At 37.8% G+C, this 13,917-nt stretch overlaps 1 protein-coding gene across 4 annotated transcripts in view; it reads right to left on the minus strand.

Moving 5' to 3' along the window:
* USP6NL (USP6 N-terminal like) overlaps window positions 1-13,917 on the minus strand; it is a 130,116-nt gene that overhangs the window by 14,515 nt on the left and 101,684 nt on the right. For all 4 annotated transcript variants that reach the window (XR_004841288.1, XM_035889158.1, XM_035889159.1 and 1 more), the window contains 4 exons: window positions 10,093-10,187; window positions 7,367-7,432; window positions 7,178-7,277; window positions 4,305-4,457 (listed from right to left, as the gene is read on the minus strand). Coding sequence is in view for 3 of the 4 variants with exons in the window: in XM_035889158.1 (XP_035745051.1) it covers window positions 4,305-4,457; window positions 7,178-7,277; window positions 7,367-7,432; window positions 10,093-10,187 (414 nt within the window). In the remaining variant the exon portion in view is untranslated. The remainder of the gene's footprint in view (window positions 1-4,304; window positions 4,458-7,177; window positions 7,278-7,366; window positions 7,433-10,092; window positions 10,188-13,917) is intronic.

Consider the following 13,917-nt stretch of genomic DNA (forward strand, 5'->3'; position numbering starts at 1 on the left):
AAAAAAATCCAACCCAGGATCCCTCTGCCCCCCTTTTCAGGATACCTTACATCAAAATGCAGGTGAGAAACTGTCTCGAGAACAGACCTGAGAGCCTTCAGCCTTGAAGGTGGGCCTGCCTTGTTTATGAAGTGCTAGATTAACAAACTATTTTCAGCCACATATTTTTCAGTCGAATATGAAACTTTCACTGGTAAGCACTTTTGTTTATTAAAGTCAGACACTATAAAAATATATTATTCATATATATTGTTTATTAAGCATTGCATTATTTATGTAGTCCTACTTATAGCAAAGCTGGAAATTCTACCCACACCTGGTGCACATTTAAAGACTTTTGCTGCTGTTCTAAATAACAGCCCAGGAAAGAATCTGCATCAAGAGATTTTGGAAATGAGTGGCGTATACCAAAGAAATTCCTTTCACTATGCTCTAGGCATCATCCTTGAATTAAGGAAGAGAATGTCTGCTCTGCGTCAGATCTGGCTCCTTGAGAAGATGTAAACAGGAATCATAGAGATTCAGATGTGTGTGCTCTTTGAGAACCTGACGTGGTGTGGACACCCTTCATGATGTTCCAGGCAATCCAGAAAAGAGCAATTGCCTTTTCTACTAAATTTGCTTGAGTATACGTCAGAAGAGAAGTACCTTAAAGGACAGCTTCTACCATATAGCTGTCACAGCCTGCCTCTCTGATGGCTTGACAACCAAGCGGCTTGCCAATAAGTGTGCTTATCCATACGGTTTACTGTCTCCATAGAGAGACAGTATGATGACAGTAAGATTTCACAGAGAGAACACATCTCCACTGGAACAGGGGCGCCTACCTTGGGTTTTGAGAACAGCACCTAAGTTGCAAGCCCTCCTCTGAAGGTTGTAGTTGCTAAGTACAGGCTATCCTATACTTGCCAGCAGTTAGACTAGAAATTACCACAGAGAGGAATGAAAATCCATGGTCTGCTTTATGCAAAATAGCCCTAATACTGGGAAAAGCATTTCACTGACATCCAAAATTAGCATCATCCCCTTAACATCCATGTTCTGGCTGAGCATGTTAGCATTTTTATCAGGGAGAAAGTGTTAAACAAAGTCACTTCCTTCCTCTCTGCTCTGAAGGGAGCTCCTCAATTCAGTGGGAGAAGTCATGGAGGAAGCAAGCCAGCAAAAACTACATCGGACATAAGCAGACATCTACTTTAAAGTAACGCAAACGTTATTACCTCTTTTAATATCCTACTGCAGCTTACCCTACTAGGGCAGGAAAATCTATACAGCCTAACAAAGGATGCCAGATGGAAAATTCCACTGAGTTTAATTAGCTCACTGCTATTCCTGGATGACTGATACTGATGCAACTGTAAGATGGGGATTTTTTTTCCTTTTTCCTAACATGAATTTTTACTTTCGTTCTTAAAGGTGTAATTGCTGCTTAATGAAAAAAAAAATAAAAAATTACAAGATAGGAAGTAGTGCTTTGATTTCAGCTAAGAAAACTGAAATAAACGCTATTTTCTCAGGCTACAGCAGATACTTAAATGAGCAGTCTGGTATTTTTTGTGCATACTACTGCATGACTTATAATGGTTTCATAAGTTTTACATAAAATTAGAAGAAAAATAGTAAAGACTGAAGGTAGTAAAGAGAGTAGAGTCAGACAGACACATGAGCAAAGCTGAATGTCTAGAGAATGCTGAGAACCTGTAGAAAAATATTATTGCCTGAAGACAGTGATTAGTAAAACCAAAATGAACATCAAAGTGGGAAAAGAAAAAAAAAAATCAAAGGCTTGTGAAATTCATATGAAGAACAAATGAGGCAGCCTCACTCAACAGCAGATAACAGCTGACAAATCAGCTAGATTCCCAAGGATTAGGATGAAGGCATTTTATATTTATTTTGTGAAAGGTTAAGTAATGTTCCCATTTACCCGTGGCAAAAAATATACCACACAGAGAGGCTTTCCCAGGCTACCTTGAAATTAAAAAGAAAAAAGCTCAATTCCTCATCCAGCACCAAAATACACTTCACTTTGGCTTTGCTTTTCCTATTTTAATATTAAACCTTTCTCTTCAAAAGAAAGAACCAATACGGTTCAAAACAATTACCGTACTGTCAGCTACTCACACCAAAAGTTACACCTGAGTGTACAAAGTATGAAACCAAAAAACTTGCATTCCATTGCCCAACAGACTCGACAAGAAGATACATTCACTACCCTTCGCTGTTGGTCTCCACAAGAAGAATCCTTGTGTCTCTCACTTTCTGTTACTGCATTGCATGGTGGATGGCTCTTATGTCACCTAAAGCCTCCTTTTATATTCTGTGAAAACCAAGAGCACTCTCAAACAAAATTTCACTTGAAAGCATTTTACATTCTCCCAAAAGAGGAGACTTAAAACATAGAGTTAGAACAGACTTTCTGCTTTCCCTTTTTTTCCATCAAGAAAATTTCCAGCAAATTTTGTATTTTCCGCAGCGCAAGTTACACGCATATGATTTTCTAGGCTGGGAGATACATTAACTCCCTCATGTAGCAAACTACAGAAGTCCTTCTCAACTCTTGAGCTACCACAGCTTCAAGTGGAAACTAAAAACGTGTCACTGCTCAAATTTACTTTACCACATCCACGAAAAATCTAGCCGTCTACAAACAAAAGGGTTTTGGGGATAATCCCCTCACCATTCAAACATAATCACAAAGAACTCTGTATTTATAATTTAACAGAAAGCACTCCCATGATCTATCTTCTTTTAACATGATGGAGTGCAACTGATGCTGAAAGACAAAGTTGCTCACTAACATATTTGCTCGTATCTGCTCACTGCAGGGGGGTTGGGCTAGATAACCTCTAAAAATCCCTTCCAACCCAAAACATTCTATGATTCTATGATCTGGTCACTATGACCAAGCATCAGCTGTGACGATGTCCGACAAAGCACACAGCTGAAGAGTAGTGCTGAAAAGAGCAACTTGCTCTGAAGAGTAAGTCAAGGCTGAAACCTAGCTTGTGGAAGAAGGATGGAGGGAAGGCAGGATGGGAAGGCTGTGATCAGAAAGGGGCAGAAGCAGTACATGCAGTAACATGGAGAACTGCAGACTCACAGAATGCAGTCTGTAGATGAGAAGGACCCAGAAGAGTGAGCAGATGGAAAAAACAAGAGCAGGACTAACTAGATTTAGACCTATTGTAGGTGGGAGAAGCATGCTGGAGGGATGTTATAGAAAGTCAGAAAGAGGGCGAAACACAGGAATAGGGAGCAAGAGAAATGGGAACACTGACAAGAAGCCAAGATGATGGGAAACATGTACAGAAAGTGTGTGTACTCTAGAGGGACAGAGCTGCTGAAGAACCAGATGAAAGAGGTATCTATTTGTATATGAGTAGTCCTGAAACAGTTCAATACTGCTTGCAATAAATAAGGTCTATAGAAACAGAAAAATTGACTTCAGTAATGAAAGAGCTTCAGGATTGAATTATCACAACAACGCTTCACAGGCAACCTTTATTCTGACACTTCTTAAATTCTGAAAGCTAACCATAGCAACTTAATAAAGTTATTTTAAAGTAATTTCTGCCATATTTTTGAAAGTTTTGAAAACCTACATTCTTTCTCACATTCTATTTTACAATTAGCAAGGATAAAGAGAATAATCACCAAAAAAATTCTAATTAAAGATTGTGGAGGTAAGGACAGAAAAGATAATAGAATCAGAAAAGATAATACAATCTTAATACAGGAAGAAGAGATCCTATACACATTTCATAAGTAGTGCCCCATGAAACAACCACCTCCACTCTGCAATCGAAAAGCACAAACACAAAGGCTGAGAAGAATAATTCAGTTAAATACCCAGAAGGTCTATCACCTGCAAACAATTAAAAATCTGGATTTGACTAACAGAAGAAACTATTTTACCTGAAGTTTGTTCCAAAGCTAATCAAGCTACAAAACAGTGAACAACGCCATCGCTTCAAATAATTTGAAACCTTGATATTTAATCTTCTATCTTAAAGATTTTACAAATCCAAGTTAATAGAATTATCAGAACATGGGATGTTTTAAAGCGCTTTGCTATTAGCTTACAATCAGTAAACAAAACACCAGAAAAAGAACAAACTCATGAAATGAAGGGTGTTGATTTTAAACTGTAAAATATTTTTGGTGAAAACCACCCAAAACCTATGCAGTGATGAAGAGATAAATATTTGCAAAATTTTTAACAGCATGAATTAACACTTTAAAAATGGACAATGTGTGAATAGCTCCAAATATTTAAATATGCATATGTACAATTTTCTTACCAGCTACTGGTAAATCCAGCTTTGCTCGTTTCAATTCTGATATAGAATTTTGGAGCTGGTCTATTACAAAGTCATCTTCATAGAAGAAATCCTTGGCTAAAGACTCCTGCAGAAATTCTACAAGCTCTTCCATTTGTAATTTCATCAGATGCTCTATATAAGAAGAAAACATTATATGTTAAAATACCTTGACTATGAACATTGGAAAAATGTACATAAGACATAAGATGCTTTTGTTTTTAAAGTAGAATGAAAACCACTTGTCAATTAAGCAGCTAACAGAATTCTATACTAGAAATCTATACAATGCATTAAAAAAAAAATCACTTGCAAATCAGCATGGAAATGCTTTCTACTTATCATTCTCTACTTAGGACAATGTTTTCCAAGAAAGGGCATCTTCAGAAAACTAACTACAAGTCACCTTCCTTCAGCCTTCTTACATCCAACAGCTTCAGGCCTTTATTTTTCAGCCTGCATCCTCAACCTACAAAACAGTGCTGTAGATCTGTACAACATACATCATCTCTCTTATTAAGAGCTTTGAAAAGCAGTAAAACATTTTAAAAATTGATAGTTACCGTATCCTCATTCACAACTGAATTAACTTCCAATGAAATGATGATGGCAGTTCAGACTTCAGAACCATTGCTTCAGGCTCTCTGAAAATTCAGGTGCTTTTTGCTACTTCAATCAAATTCAGGTCATACTTTGAAAGTCATTTTACAGTTATCAGATTATTCTTCTTTCCCCTTGTACACAGCAGTAAGGCCATGTTTCCCATACAAGCCTGTTTGGCTTGCAATGCTGTAACTGCATACTTACGTAGCTTCTTTAAGCATATGTATGCCATCAAAAGTTACAGAAGGTATAATTTCTATACAGAAACCATAAAAACATATTTTTGTACTGTAATAAAAATGCTTTTGGCATGTATTCCTCAAAGGCACTTTGACTGGATAGCAATACCACGAATGTTTCTAAGGGTAGAAAAGAGATTGGAAAACAAATCGGAATCCGTCTTCTGCCACCTTCTCTGCCAGTCCTCTAATCCCTTCTCTGCTGCCGTAAGGTACTCTTGGTGTTTTGATCGTGCAGGAAGTTGCTATGCACTTGCTAAACAAGCAGACCTGCACTCGAACTTTTTCCTCAGGTCTTTTCCATAAAGAGTGGTGAATAAAAAGAATTTTCAAGTAGATGTCTATTTGCAAATAAAGATAAACCAAAACGCTAAGCTTAACAATTTGCCTCTGAATGTTTAGCTTTCTTAAGTACAGTAATTAAAAAAGTAACCTTTCTCATTTTTCAAAGCAGTTTATGAACAAACTAATGAATATACCCCAGCGAGACATCGAGGTAGTATCACCACAGTTCAAGGAGGGTAAACGAGCAAGCAAATTAAGACATAATTCTGCAGCTCTCTGTGCAGACCTCTGAATTTACATAGAGTTAAATGACTTCATTAAGAAAGCTGAAGTCCTAAACCTGATACAGTAAGACTGTATCAAACTTGAGCTACAAGGTATCATCTTGAGAAATGCTGAAGTATATTTAGAAGCTAACATCCATCCTCAAAAGCTTTTTGGATCTTTTGGAACTTAAGGTGCTGAATCACTTTCGGGAACCGGGCATAGATGCTTTGGACAATTCTTCTGTTCAAAATCTCAAATTTTACTTTATCTGAAGGCAAGAGATGGAAGAGAAGGCCATCCAGGCAGACTACAGAAATACTGAATTTTAATTACATTCCTGGACAAACAATGGTATAAAGAGACACCTACAGTTGTGATTCCTCATTGCTGAGTTGTTTGCTGATAGAGTTTCAGGTATTTAGTGGCACGTTCTGGATTCGTTGTGCGCTTTTTTGATTAATTAAAATCCTGTAGGGGCTAACAAACCATTTCCAAACTGTGGAACTACAACATTTTGTCCCCATTATTTAAACAGCAATGCAGCTCATCTCACATCGGTGTTTAATTAACTTTCTTACCGTAATAAATATTTTTCTTTTGCAATCACACTGTATTGGGTCTGGCTGAGATGGAGTTAATTTTCCCCATAGCAGCTCTCATAGTGCTGTGCTTTGTACTGGTAGCTAGAAAAGGTGTTGGTGACACACCAGCGTTTCGGCTACTGCTGAGCAGTGCTGGCACAAAGGCAAGGCTGTCCCCCAACATCCCCCCTGCCCCACCCATTAGACTGGGGTGCGCAAGAGGCTGGGAGGGGACACAGCCAGGACAGCTGACCCAAACTGACGAGGGGTATTCCATACCGGACGATGTCTGCTCAGCAATAAAAGCTAGGAGAAAGGGCGGGGAGGGGGGGATTCATTATTATGACATTTGTCTTCCAGAGCAACTGCTACACGTACTGAAGCGGTGGAATGGCAGTGTTAGGGTAACGGTTGGACTTTATAATCTTAAAGGTCTTTTCCGACCTAAACAATTCTATGATTCTATACGTCCTGCTTCCCAGGAAGTGGCTGGACATTGCCTGCTGATGGGAAATAGGGAATAAATCTTTCTGGTTCCTTTGCTTCCATGTGCGGCTTTTACTTTATTAAAACGCCTTTATCTTGACCCACAAGTTTTTTTCCATCTTGTTTTCTCCCCACCCCTGTCCTGCTGAGAAGGGGAGTGATAGAGCGGCTTGGTGGGCACCTGGTGTCCAGCCAAGGTCAACCCACCGCACACACACACATTAATAAAGCAGAGATTTTCATCTTTTTGTGCATAAGGAAAGAAAAATACCTGTCAGAAATAGCATAAGGAAAATGGGAAACAAGGATTTTCACACGAGGTCAAGCTACAGAAAATAAGAACAAAACCAGCTGAATCTCCATCTAGCATTCAAATATTTGAGAGATTTCTTACTTCTGTGTAGTTTCAGAATTGTGTAAGACATAGCAGTGAGAATCCGCTCTCCTTCAAGTATGTAGATATCCCATATCCTGAGGCTTAACGTAAAGGGAGTCTGCAATGACAGAATCAGGCAACACCGTGAAAACAGTCTGTCCCAAGCTACAATTAAAAACAGAAATACAAAGTGAAAAACATACTCACACGATCAAGGAAACACTGGAAAAACCACTTTGTTGTGTAAAAGCTAGTGGACATATCCTGGGAGTCCTGTAAGAAACACAGATGTTTCAAAATACTCACAAAGATCAAGTAACGCCTTGCACTGTCCATGAAAAAACATTTTCACCTTGAGGACAATGTACCCAATATTCACCATAAAGAATTAATTTAACTACATGAAACGCTATTACTTCAAACCAACAAATACAATTTCTGTCATTTATAGTTTTTATTCATCAACCTCACCACCTGAAGGAACATGCATTTGGAGATGTGGAGGTATTAACACATCTTAGACCTCCATCTTATTCCTGGGACAGAAGTAGTAGAGGATTAAATCCTCTCTCAAGAAAATAAATCAATATTCTGGAGCAACCAAAGTTCATGCACCGGGTCCATTTAGTCTTTCATTTCTCTACAGCAAGGCTGCCAATTCATGCCAAAGGCTGAAAAGATTTTGTGACTATCTACCAGAAACCAGCCTAAAACAATCAAATTCTTCAAACACAGGACCTCAAAACAGCACTTAGACTGATAAGGAATTTCATTCCTTAGTTAAGGGGCCTAATTTCCCCTGGAACACAGATTGTCCATCTGGTATGCCACCCCATTCAAAGATGGCTAAAGCTTCTTTGCAGTTTCATGGAGGAAAAGCCAAAGTAAAAGCTGGAAAGTTAAGAAATTCTGAATTTTAACTTCGGGATAACATCATATGCTATGCTTGCCAAATTCAACTTTTCCAAAAGTGTCAAGTATACAAACACTGAATGAGCAACAGACCAAATCCCTCTGGTTTACCTGTAGGGCTTTACCTTTGTCTTTCAGTGAGTTAAAATGGGCTCATCTTAGTGATACATTCACAGTAAGAAATGAAGAAAAATAACTGCTAATATAATTGAAATAATCTTTATGAGTTTTCCATTTTGAGAGTCTTTGAAAAAAGCAGACAGAACAAAAAAAAAAAACTTATTTTGAGGTTTTTCCAACCTGTAAGAATGTCCATCAGCCTACTAAAAGATAGGTAAAATGGAACATGCCTTTCCCTGATAAAAAAACCTGATTGCCATTAAATTTAATGTCAATAAACTAATTCACACAAAAATAGAACTAAGTTCTGATTTAAAACTGAACAGAAAATATATAACAAACATACAGAGAAAGTGTTTTCTGGGTCCCTCTAAGTGGCCAAGAACTCCCTCAGAAGGGAGCTATCAAGGCATTTTATTTAAATTAGCTTTTTCAGATACTGAAGCGACTTTCTGCACTTTTCTGAAACTTTCAAGTGACCCAAGGCAGGGGAGGAGATGGGGGATGGATGACAGAAAAAAAAAAAGTTCTTGATTATTAAATGCAGTAATAAGAGGTATATAAACAATATACAAATTTAATAGTGTGCCAACCTCAGGTTGTATCATGTCGATCACACATAATTATTTTTTTTGATTTTTGAAAGTATAAGGGCTTTTTACCATTTACTGCTAAAACCAGCCAATCTTCTTGGGATTATTCTACTTTTTTGTTCCTGAAACATGGTAACCTCAAAAAATGAGAATACGAATATATTTCTAAACAAGAATCATCATCATCTTGCCTGTACTGTAAAATCTAAATCCACAACTTTCATTTCAGGGTCAAATTAGTTACAGAACTGGTCATCTTTTTTTTTTTTTTTTTTTCTTCTTTAAATATAACACAATCATCTTGCATGACTAATTTTGACTTGACCTTTTAACAGAAGAGTGGTTTCTTTCCTAACCAGAGCTGCCTAATTCCATGTTATGAGCAGGTCTTACAGCATGTATTAAAAAAGACATAAAATTCTATTTTATAATACAACAGGCGTACATTAGATGCAATTCATCATTGCCAAGGTGCTAGTCTGTTTCCATATTGTCTTTTTTTTCTTTTTTTAAGGAGATAAGCATACTAAACAGGGAATAATATAGTCCTGGGAAGGTAATGTTTGTAAGCAGCTATCACTCTTAGAAGATGCTGCTGCAGCTGAGTATCTCTTGCACTACCTTTTAAGACTTGGAGATGGATTCTGCAGAACAATGTGATTCTAAGAGAAAATTCGTGATGACTATTGGAAGGGCATTTTTCTCCCATTAGAAAAATAATTTGCTCCTTAGAATAAATACAGCCAGTATTAGCAAAAAAAAAAAAAAAAAAAAAAAAGAATATATTATTTCTTATTTAAGAGTATTGGAAGAAAGAACACCCAACATTTAGCTTCATGAAAATACTACAGCCTACGTGCAGATTTTAAAAGGACCATTAATTCCTCCTTTTATAAAGGTTATTTTTTAAACAGAGATTAAAACTGGTTGGTTGCAAAGTCACCTCTGTCCAGAGATGAGCCACAAAGCTCTACATACAATTAACTCTTGATAAAACGTTTTAACATCAGCTTGCTATATAGCAGTTTGCACAAGGCCATGTAGAAGGACCACATATTTTCCTTAACTCAGAGGTCAAAAGTGAGGTAGACACACAATTTAACTACTTTTAGGATCCAATTTTATCGTAACTCTTCCAAGATGCACCACAGCTTTGTCTATAATGAAAGCAACAGCACTTCTGCCTCTTAAAACTTTGCATTTTTTTTTTGAGGTTTGAGGTATTCTTAACCTAGTGGGTTAACCTGAATTGAAACAAGGTAGCAAGCTGTAAATTAGGATTGCTTTTGTTGTGATATCAATACTTACCATATGCTGCTTAAGTTTGGACAAAAATTTTTTCAGTATTTTGTCATGATGTTCTTGAAACCTCAACAGTTTTGGAAAACCAGGAATAAAAAAACCTAAGAAAAGAAGTTGACCATGTAACAGGTGTATGGACTCTAAAAATTACATTAAAAAAAGGCGTTCAGAGCTCTGACAACACTATCCTTCTATAAGACCACTGGATCCGAACAGATATTCATAGCAATATTATGATGTCTACATACAAATATGCACATACTCCTGCCTAAATGACTACAGCAAAACATCAATACATTCCCTTAGTGACTATCATGAAATTAGTAATGGTAGGTGACAGCAGATGCTACTAGTATACTCACTATAAGATCATGGGGAAAACCAAATTTATAATTATTCTTTAAAAACAAAACAAAAAACCCCCACAACCCATACCAACTAAAACTTTCAAAAGCAAAAAGACATAAATAGGGATTATGCCCAGCAAATTCATGATAGAAGGGCAAACAGCATAGGCAGCTACTAGAACTGTCTGCACTGAAGAAAAGACCATAAAAGGGTTAGAGGGATATTCTGCCAAGAAAAACATGAATATACAGTAAAAAGTAAAGATTGTGAACTTGCACAATTGAAACTAAGGGCATATTTGTCATGGTTTAACCCCAGCCAGCAGCTGAGCACCACCCAGCCACTCACTCATTTCCCCCTGGTGGGATGGGAGAGAGAATCAGAAGAGTAAAAGAGAGAAAACTCATGGGTTGAGATAAAGACAGCTTAATAAGTAAAGCAAATGCTGTGCAAGCAAAGCAAAGCGAGGAATTCATTCACTGCTTCCCATGGGCAGGCAGGTGCTCAGCCAGGACAGCAGGGCTCCATCACGTGTAGCGGTGTCTTGGGAAGACAAATGCCATCACTCCAAATGTCACCCCCTTCCTTCTTCTTCCCCCAGCTTATATACTGAGCATGACATCATATGGTGTGGGATATCCCTTGGGTCAGTTGGGGTCCACTGTCCTGGCTGTGCCCCCTCCCAGCTCCTTGTGCCCCCCAGCCTCCTCGCTGGTGGGGTGGGATGAGAAGCAGAAAAGGCCTTGGCTCTCTGTCAGCACTGCTCAGCAGTAATGAAAACATCCCTGTGGTATCAACGCTGTTTTCAGCACAAATCCAAACCATAGCCCCATACCAGGTACGGTGAAGAAAATCAACTCCAGCCCAGCCAAAACCAGCATGGTATTAAAAAACTTGAATACTTCCAGTGATGATACACAGGAAAAGGAAAGCACTAAGATCCCCTTCCAACTGAGTTATATGCAGAGTTAAAAAAAGGCTCAGAGCGAACACATAATACTAGCCAAAAAGCTTGAAATGTAGAAGAAAGCTAGCACAGCTACACAGCAGGAAAAGAAACCACTCAAAGAAGACCCTTCAAAAAGCTGAAGCTCTGTTCAGATCAGAAAATCAGAGATGATCAAACACTGGCAGTATGAAAATGTGAAAAACAAGCCTCTCCCAAAAAAACAACTTACAAAAATTACTAATAGATCTGTTTTCAAACACCTTGGAAGAAGAAAGCCTGACAGAGAATTTGTAGGTTCAACAGTCTGCAAAGATATTTAGAAGTGCTCAGAGAAGATAAAGTCAAGAGTAAAAATAAGTTACATTTCTGCATGGAAGACATTGGGGATGTTCTCAAGCCAGAACCCTAAACGGCTCTAAAAGAACTCAAAGATCAACTAACTGAAATATTGATTCTATGAAACCTCTTGCTTAAAATACCAGGAGCCCGGAAAGTGGCTGACATGATGTCAGCTTTTCTTAAACTGGTGTTCAGCCCAATATTCAGGCCAATACTCCAAGAGGAAACCAACAGAAATAATAATAAAGGAAGCTGGGTAAGTGGACACCCAAATGGATGCAATGCACCAGAGAAGAATCAACATGGTTTTTACAAAGAGAAGTCAAGTCTCTTAACTCTACTGGGTGTCCCTGAAGAAATCAGTGAGCATACAGGCACAGAGAGCAGTGGATATTGCCTATTTGACTTTCCAAAGGTACTTAATAGGTTCTATAACCCAAGTAGCTTCATCTCTTCAGTCCACCTCCTAAAGCAGCTAATCCAGTGAGTTAAAAGATAGTAAAATAAAAAAGACAAAAAGGCTTCACCCATGAAGTTGCATAGGAGTTTGTGCTGGGACCTAAGCTACTTGACACGTGCCATGTGTCCACACTATGAACAATCAGTTAAGTCCTAGCCACCCTGAAAGAGTATTGGAAAATCCAGACAAGGCAAGAAGTCATAGAAATTATCAAAGTACACAACCACTTCTGTGTCAAGAACAGATTAAAACACTACGTCTGATCAGCCTGAAGAAAAGAAGCACCCAAGGGGAAATACCACCAAGTGCCAGCAGTGAAGAGGTTATAAACATTCACTGTCTTCTCCACAGCAAAATCCAGAGAGCACCATCGAGAAACCATCATGACAGAGCCAAAACAAAAATGGAAGAACACAATCCATAGTTAAATGCAATGAATTATTTAAGGAAGAAAAGTCTACTGGAGACTATTAAAGGCAAAACATCCATCTCAAGAAGTTCCTCCAGAAATTCTTTCAGCCTCTAATACATTTTCCAGAAGGTGTTGATCTCTGGTTGCCTTATTCTCAGACATTTCACTGAGCATCTGTTACTGGTCACTACCAGAGACATGACACTGGGTTAAATAGGTCTGGTACAGCAATTCCATAGTCTTTGAATTAAAAAAGGCTACCAAAAAACCCCAACATTTTTTACTTGTAAATGATAGGCAGTATGGAAATTGGAAGAAACATGGACCCACAGAGCACAGGTCACTTAAAAAAAAAAAAAAAAAAAATCACTAAAAAAAGTCCCAAACCAAAAAGAAAGCTCTTTCTAGTCTAGTTACCAATTATGTAATTCAGTACATGGTCACTAAGCTGCAAGATTTACTATCTCAGATTCACACAGGTTTAGTATTTCATAGATACAAATGCACATTCTATCATACTTAAATTTCAGGTTTCGTATTTGGAAATTTTACATATATAGGCAAGGTGTTAGGGTTTTTTTTCTTAATGTAAACAGTGAATGACCACATCAAAGCTAATTAGCCACCACTAATAACATTTAAAGGTGCTTTTTCCATGGAAAGTTGCTCTTTCAGTTTATATATACCAACTGATTATCTTGAATTTTTAAGACTATGAAAGCTCTTTCTGTTTGGGCTTTTAAAAAATCTAAAAAACCTGAATCATCTTCAGAGTCAGAAACCTGTATTTTATTGTTTAAAGACTTCACACCTTCCCTATAACATGAAACATCAGAGAGGCCAAATTCATCCCCTGACTTCAAGTGGTGTTATACTAGAAATTAGTCTGACTATGTACCTGAGACACATGGGTTGCACCGGAAAAAACTTTTCAGGTTTCCAGATCACAGGTAGAAGAGAAAAACAGATGAAAAACCTTGTCTATGGGGTGGAACTTTTAACCATCCTACTTGTGTCAATATGATTCTAATTCAATTACTCCTCCCATCCCTATAATTTCCAGAGAGACGCTCATTTCAGAGAACCACATAGTGGTCAGGGGCATCAAGTGTAATTGTAAAAGTTTTCCTTCATGAATATTGGCAATTTAGAATTGAAATTATTTAGGCTTTAAAAAGCTGGCAAACAGTGCTTGAAACTACTTTCCCCAAAGAACAGAGAAGACGTGCAGATGGTTATATGGCACCAGTTAAGTCGGTTTTAAAGTTTCCTTTCCAGAATCTATGGTGATATTTAGAGTAATGCTGCACTGCGGCATAAACT

This window comes from Egretta garzetta, unplaced genomic scaffold (genome assembly GCF_000687185.1).
Source record: "Egretta garzetta isolate BGI_Z169 unplaced genomic scaffold, ASM68718v1 scaffold291, whole genome shotgun sequence".
NCBI lineage: Eukaryota > Metazoa > Chordata > Aves > Pelecaniformes > Ardeidae > Egretta > Egretta garzetta.